Source organism: Manacus vitellinus, unplaced genomic scaffold (genome assembly GCF_001715985.3).
Source record: "Manacus vitellinus isolate BGI_N305 unplaced genomic scaffold, ASM171598v3 scaffold_128_pilon, whole genome shotgun sequence".
NCBI lineage: Eukaryota > Metazoa > Chordata > Aves > Passeriformes > Pipridae > Manacus > Manacus vitellinus.
In genome coordinates, this window is record NW_021938941.1 from 249,017 (window position 1) to 256,731 (window position 7,715).

General features: G+C 56.1%; 1 protein-coding gene across 1 annotated transcript in view; it reads left to right on the forward strand.

Moving 5' to 3' along the window:
* Positions 1-24: 24 nt before the first annotated feature.
* ASXL2 (ASXL transcriptional regulator 2) overlaps positions 25-7,715 on the forward strand; it is a 16,010-nt gene continuing 8,319 nt past the window's right edge. The window contains exons 1-3 of the mRNA XM_029965973.1: positions 25-127; positions 2,673-2,813; positions 4,221-4,384. Coding sequence (XP_029821833.1) covers positions 25-127; positions 2,673-2,813; positions 4,221-4,384 — 408 coding nt within the window. The remainder of the gene's footprint in view (positions 128-2,672; positions 2,814-4,220; positions 4,385-7,715) is intronic.

The following is a 7,715-nucleotide window of genomic DNA, read 5'->3' on the forward strand; positions in this document are numbered from 1 at the left end:
CCCCAGCCATGGGAACCCCCCGGCATGGGAAGCAGAAGACAAACAAGCCCCCGCTCCGTGCTGATCCCGGCTCCCAGCCCCGCAGCTCAGCCCCAAGGTCCTACCGTCTCCCTGCGGAGCTCCCGAGGTGAGAGAAGCCCAGCGCAGCCCCTCTGCTGCTCCAGCCCCGGCTCTCCCGTAGGTGCTGTTTCCCCCTTTTATAGGGGCTGTGGGGCACGATCACTGATTTCCTGAATATCAGGTGTTTTACAGCAGCAGAATGTCAAAGTCAAACTGGGGAGCTGCTCCCTGGTTTGGGTGCAAAAGTCGTTGGGTGAGAGGTGGGTATCAGAGGTCATTTCCAACCTTAATGATCCTGTAATTCCATGAAAGGCAGCAGGAGCTGGGCAGTGGTTGGGGTTCTTAATTGGAAATCACCCACCATGTTCCTGTTATCCCGGATCACTGAATCATGAAAATGGACAACCTGTGCCAGGGCCTCCACTCTCCCAGCAAAGAATCCCTTCCCAATCTCCCATCTCTCCCTGCCCTCTGGCAGTTGGAAGCCATTCCCTGTGTCCTGTCCCTCCAGGCCTTGTCCCCAGTCCCTCTCCAGCTCTCCTGGAGCCCCTTTAGGCTCTGGAAGGGGCTCCAAGGTCTCCCTGGATCCTTCCCTTCCCCAGCTGAGCCCCCCCAGCTCTCCCAGCCTGGCTCCAGAGCAGAGGTGGGAATTTCCCAGTGTCTCTGCTTCAGCTTTCTGATAAATGAGAAAGCTGAAATGGGAAGGAAAGCCCATTTTTTCCAGCAGGTGTAAGAGGAAATAAAAGGTGGTCCCTGTTTGGCTGCAGGAGGAAAGGTTGGTGCTCCTGTCCTGGCTCTGGTGTCTGAGGATTCCCTGGCACAGCCCTGGCTCTCCCAGCAGGGCTGGGCTCTCCACACTCCTTCCCTGGGATGTGGAACGTGGCCAGCAGTGCCAGTCCCTCTCCAGGCCAGGGGAATTCCCAGTGTCCCCACTCCATCCCCGGAGCAGAGGCAGCCAGGGAAGGCTCTGGAACAGCAGTAAAACAGTATTAGCACGAAAAACAGTCTCTCCTGCATGTTCTGGGTGTAACTGTGGGAGTGTTCAGCTGAAATTCCCTGTGCAGGCTCAGGGCTTTCCCAGAGCCATGAGCAGCTCAGCCTGGGAGTGCCCCTGGGAGCTCCCCTGGGGCAGGAGTGGGATTCATCCCAGGGCAGGAGTGGGATTCATTCCTGGGGCAGGAGTGGGATTCATTCCTGGGCAGGAGTGGGATTCATTCCAGGGCAGGAGTGGGATTCATTCCCGAGGGATGTTCCCCAGCTGCTCTGGGAGGTGCCACTGGTGCAAGGGCCAGAAACTCCCAGCAAGTCTTGCCCTTCCTGCTCTGTACCTTCAGCCCTAAATGCTTTCCTTGGGCTCAGATCAGGATCCTTTCTTGCTTCCAGGCTTTTCCTTGACTTCCTCCTCTGATTCTGGGTGGGATCAGTGGGAGTTCAGCACCCCCAGCCAGGCTGTAAATCCAGTCCTGGCACAGCTTTGGAGGTTCCTGTGGCATGAGGGGCTCTGGGGGTTTTTATCAGCACCCATGGAGTCCCTTTTCCCCCTCCTGGCCCTGTGGCAGTTCCCAGGGACAGCTCCCAGCAGGGATAGTGGGATGTGGGGGGGGGGGAGGAGTAAATTAAATGTACAGGTGAGGAGGGAACAATGTTCTGCTGGAAAGCAATGCACTGATTCCACAATTTCTGGGATTTAGTCAGAGCCAGAACAGTGAGGGAGAGAAGGAGAGGGAAAGGAACCAGGCAGAGGAGGGGAAGAGAGAAACAGAGCTGGCACAGCAGGGGAAGGAACTGATTAGTGCAAGTCATTAATTAGAGCCAGAATTCATTTAGTTTGTGACTTAATCCTGTGTCACAACTCCAGTGGAGTTTCTCTTCCAAGATCTGGGACTTCAGCACCTTTCCAGACTGGGGGGAGTGCCTGGTGCTCACCCAAACTAAAGAGAGCAGAGGGAAGAGCAGCTCAGGTTGATTCCTGTCCCTTGGCAGGAGGAGGGACAGGGAGGCAGGAGGAGCTGGGGAGGAAGCTCTTCCCAGCAGCAGCAGGAATTCTGCTGCCCAGAGGGGAAGGTGGGTGTGAGGGATGTGTGAGGAGAATCCCAGGGGTGGGATCTGTCTGGTTTGGCTGAGCAGTGACTCGGGAGGAGGACGTGGAACTGTCTCCTGAGTCCTGCAGAGGGGAGGGAAGAGGAATTCCCGGGGCTGGGCTGAGGGAACAAAAGTGAAGTTTAGAAAGGACACATAAAGTGTGAAGAGGTTTTTCCTGGTGGTGAACTCTGACAGGAACTCTGTTAACTCTGCAGTGTTAACAGGACATTCCTGGGTTGGATTCCCACTATTCCAGGTGGGAAATAAATGGGGACTCACAGGGAAATAGCCTCAACCCACACATGGCAGGGCTGTCCATCCCTTTGTTTTGGGATAGTCTCATGGTTCCAGAGGGGTGTCCTGCATTCAGCCTGTTGGGCAGCGAGTGCTCCAAGAACAGAGGGGTGTTTGTGTCCTGCAGGTGCCTGTCCCTGACTCCAGGGCTGGGACTGTGTGTCAGATAACCTGTTCCATCCAAACAGAGCCTTGCTCTGCCCGTGCCTGTGTCCCAAGGTCTCTTTTCCCTGCAGGTTGGGAAGGGAAGCAGGCAGAGGGGCAGTCCAGCAGCCCCCAGAACTCCACCTCCAGCTCCTCTCCCTCTGTGAAGCTCGAGAACTCCCTGCCAGGGCTGGGCAAGAAGCCATTCCAGAGATCTGACAGGCTCCATGCAAGTAAGAGCCCCAGTGCCCTGCTCCCAGAGCTTTGGCTGCTCCAGGGCAGAACAAAAGCCTGAAAGAGCAGAATTGTGTTAATTCTGTTGCTGGGGGGACTTCTGGGGAGCCCTGGGAGGTGCTGCCAGTCTGCTGTGGGAATTGGGATAAATAATTAGGATGAATAATTCAACCTTCCATGTGCAAATCAGCCTCTCTCAGTCCTCCTCATCAGGGCTTTTTCCTGGGAATTTGCAGCTGTTTGAGAGCACAAAAGGACCTGCACTATTTGTCAGACCTTTTAATGTCCTTACACACTCTGCTAACATGAACAGGGAAAAAGAAATCCCTTCCAGATCCTCACCCTTCAGACCCTGCTGTGGTTTGGCTCCTGGCCCCTCACTGGGGTCTGGGCTTTCTCAGTCCTCCTGACCTTTGGGGTTCTCTTTACATTTACCAGGGGTGGTGTTGATCTTCTTATAGGATCACAGAATGTCCTGAGCTGGAAGGGACCCCCAAGGACCATCCATCCAACCCCTGGCCCTGCACAGACACCCCAACAATCCCACCCTGTCCCTCAGAGCCTTGTCCAAACCCTCCCTGAGCTCTGGCAGCCTTGGGGCCGTGCCCATTCCCTGGGGAGCCTGGTCAGTGCCAACCACCCTCTGGGGAGGAACCTTGTCCTGAGATCCCACCTGACCCTGCCCTGGCACAGCTCCAGCCCTTCCCTGGGTATCACTGCTGGGTTCCACTTCCTTTGGGTGCATCCCAGTCTGACTGGCCACACCTCACAGGGTTTGAGGCTTGGATCAGAAGTGCATTATCAGCAAAACAGGAGATATTAAACATCTGAGCTTAGGTGGTCCCTGTGGGTCCCTTCCAGCTCAGGACATTCCGTGATTCCCTGAAGTGCTTCCTGTGTCATCCCCCCCTGAACCAGCAGCACAGCCCCAGAGCTGGGGCACAAAGGGCAGTGCTGGACCTGGGGGCTCTCACACAGCAAAGCAGAGGGACAGCAAGGTCCCCCTGGGGTTCCCCTGTGTCTGCTGGGGGGGTTCCACACGAGCACAGAGAGCTGATGGGTTTTCCTGGAACGCTTTTTGCCGTGAACAAAGTGGGAGAGCCCAAGGAGAAATCCAGAGGATCAAACTGACCTTGACTGGAGGCTCGAAACAGAAAATTGATGTGGATAAAAGGAGTTCTAGGAACACTCCTGAGAACCCCTTCTTGAGTGAGAAGAGGGTGACTGAGCCAGGCTGCAGTGCCTCAGGTGTGGAGTGTTGTGGCTGGGAAGGACCTCCCACACTCTGCTTTTGGCTGCACGTGCAGAGTCAGACGTGATTCCCCAGCCCCAGAAGGGGTTCCTGCCGTGGGATGTGCAGGGGGGACTCCAGAGGGGTTGGTGTGACGGGGCCTGGCTGGTTGCAGGGCAGCTCAAGAGGGCCAAGTGCGCCGAGATCGACGTGGAGACGCCCGACTCGATCCTGGTGAACACGAACCTGCGGGCGCTGATCAACAAGCACACCTTCTCCCTGCTGCCCCCCGAGTGCCAGCAGCGCCTGCTGCTGCTGCTGCCCGAGGTCGACAGGCAGGTATGGAGGGGCTGGGGGGGCTCACACGGGGGTCCTGCCCAGCAGGGCGTGGAGCTGTCCCAGGCCAGGCTGGAGCCACCTGGGATAGTGGGAGCTGTCGCTGCCCCTGGCAGGGGGTGGCACTGGATGGGCTGTGAGGTCCCTTCCAACCCAAACCGTCTGGGGTTCCGTGTCCCTGTGGTTCCAGACACCTAAATCCTTTATTTATGTCAGTGGGAGCAACCCTTTTCTTCAGTGCAGGAGGATCAATGGTTGGAAAATCCTTCTGGGATTCAACTGGGGTTGTGTTGCTACCATGGATGTGTGGGCAGCAGCAGGGCTGTGGAGGGCTGGGCTGAGGTGAGGGTGAGGAGGAGCTCCCACAGCCCTGGGGATCCAGCCTGGAGCTCCCACAGCCCCCAGGATCCAACCTGGAGCTCCCNCTCCCCATGAAAAATCCCGGGTGGATTCGTCCCCCAGTGTGGGATCTGCAGGTGTTTCCCCAGCTGCACTGCTCTCTCTCCCATGGTCCTTGGGAAGGAAATGCTTTCTGGGGGTTGGATTTACTCCTCAGGAAGGGCAGTGTCTGGGAGGAGTTATGGATGCAGTGCAGAGGGGTGGGAGTGCAGGGACTGTGGGATCTCATCCCAGCAGATGGGGTCGGGATGTGTCCCCACAGGATTTACCTCTCCCAGCCCTGCCCCTTCTCCTGACCTTTCCCAGCTGAGAAGCAGCACTCAGGATGGCATTCCAGAGGTGCCTGTGGCCTTGGGGAAGGACCTGCAGTGAGGCAGGATGAGCTAATTAGGGGCTGTTGTTCAGGGAGTGGTGGAAGTGGCCCAGGTTGCCCAGTGAAGCTGTGGCTGCCCCATCCCTGGAAGTGTCCAGGGCCAGGCTGGAGCCACCTGGGCTGGTGGGAGGTGTCCCTGCCCGTGGCAGGGGTGGGATGGGATGAGCTTTAAGGTGCCTTCCCACCCAGACCACCCTGGGATTCGATGATTCCATGAAACAGGCTCAGGGTTTGGTACAAACCTCTTTCCCTCCCCGTGCTCAGCAGCTCCTCTTGGAATCCTGGAGGGGTTTGGGGCTGGAAGGGACCTTGAAGCTCATGTTGGTTCCCCCCTCCTGGCATTTTGTGTCACATCTTCCACTGCCACAGTGGGCAGGACAAGTTATAAACTGCAGACAAAAAGAGCAAATACAGGGAAGGAGGCAGCAGGGCTGGACAAACACAGTGCTCTGAGTGAAAGGAGAACTAAAGGGAGTTTTCCTGTCCCTCATCCTGCCTGTGCCCCACACTGGGACTCAGGAGCACTGGTTGGGTTCAGCCCTCCCTTCTCCAGTGCCCAGTAATTCCAACATTCCCAGAGGGAAGAGGGAAGGGGCATTTCTGAGGGAGAGCCTTTAACCCTGGGACTCTGCTCTGCCACTGGAGTGGTCCCTGTCCCCTGGGGCTCATCTTCAAGGGGCACTTTGGAAAAGCTTTCTTGGGCTTGTTTGTGGGTTTTTGGCAGGTCTCCCTTTTTATATCCCTTTTTTTATTTTTTTAGAAACCTTTTGAGCTCAGTAACAGGAGGTCAGTTCACTCCTGCCACGTTTTGGTTTGGCTGAATGTTTTTCTAACCTGTGGTGGAAGTGGCTAAATAGGAACTATTTAATAAATGGGAAAACAGGATCCAAGGTGTCTCTTCATTGGCTGGATCCTTCTGTCACTGCCTCGTTGGTGTCTTTAAACTCTGAAATCACTTCTGCTTTCCCTGGGGGGCAGATCCTGCAGGTTCCTGCACGGTTTTATTCCCTCCCCTGGTTCTGAGTGTGTTGTTATTGTCATTATCCTCGTTGTTAATGTTATTGTTTGGGACAGTGATGATCTCCAGCGAGCAGTCCCACTGCACACCCTGTTACTTCCTATTCTGAAATTCCAGGGGATCCTTGATCTGCTGTAATTTATTCTGCTCTGGGGGCTGGCTGGGTTTGGATTTCAGCTTTTGCAAACAGACACTTTGGTTTGCAGTTTAACCAAATCCCTCCTTCCTTCCTTGGCTCAGCCACGGGGCCTTTGGGGCTCTGTCCTGACTGCTGCTTGAAGAGTCTGTTCTGAAACAAAAAGGGGTTTATTTTCTTTCCTTTAGTGTTTGAATCTCTGTTACTTTGCTAATTAAAAATCCTTCCCCTGACGGGCAGTGCCTCTGTTGAAGGTTTTTTAGGAAGCTGCCACTTGCTTCTCCCCAGGAGAGGGAATAAATTACACGGTGGTACTTTCACTTTGAAGTTATCTGTGGATGTTCTGTGACCATTAACTTTTAGCTGTAGGTGCAAAGGGGGGAAATCTCCTCTTGGCAGTGCACTTACCATGTTTGATCCCACTGTCCCCTGCCTCCCACTGCACACACAGCACCAGGGGCTGGTTGGGTCAGAAGTTGTGCTCAACTTTTGCCGGAGCAGGAGGAGGATCCAGCAGTTTGTGCCGTGCCTGGATGGTTTGTAAGGACCCAGCTGAGCTCCCCCCTGTCCCCCCTGTGCCCCCAGGCCCTGAAGCAGCAGCAGCAGAAGCAGCAGCAGCAGCAATGCCGGGCGGGAATGCCCGTGTCCTCTAACCAGCACGTCCTGCTCAAGGCTGTCAAGGCAGGCGGGGATCCCACCCCAGGTAAGGCAGTGTGTGCAGGGACACGGGGGTGGGAGAGCCCCTCTGGGGGTGGGAGAGCCCCTCTGGGGGTGGGAGAGCCCCTCTGGGGGTGGGAGAGCCCCTCTGCTCCATGAGCTATCCAGGGGACAGCAGGGAGACTGCTCTTTGCTGTGCTGTTCTGCTCCTGCCATGGCCCAGCTCCTGTTTCCCTGCCTTTGGTTTCGGTGGGGATGCATTTGGGGCAGGGATGGATCTTGGATGGATCCCACTGTGCCACTGCCTGGTTAAAGCCTCTCCCCGTGCTCAGCTGCTGCCCAGGGCTGGGCACATCAGGGCTGTTTGTCCTGGCACTGATGTTTTCCCAAGTGGCTGCTCATTCCCCAGGGTGGATTCCATGTCCTGTGCCAAGGAGCAGGTTCTCTCCTGAGAGATCCCAGCAGGTTTCCAGCATTTGTGCTGGGTTAGGAGTGAAGGAGGTCCCTGCCCTGCTCTGGCTGACCCAGCAGGGCAGGAGCTCCCTGAACAGCAGCAGCATTTCCCAGGGTATCTGGAATTCTTGGGAGTCACTTCCAGCCCGTTTTCCCTGAATTCTTTCCAATGTAACTGATTGCCACGGTGGGTCCTGGCTCTGTCAGCCTGGTTCTGAGTCACAGAGTCATCAGATCCCAGGCTTAGGTGGGAAGGGACCTTAAATCCCATCCAGTCCCACCCCCTGCCATGGGCAGG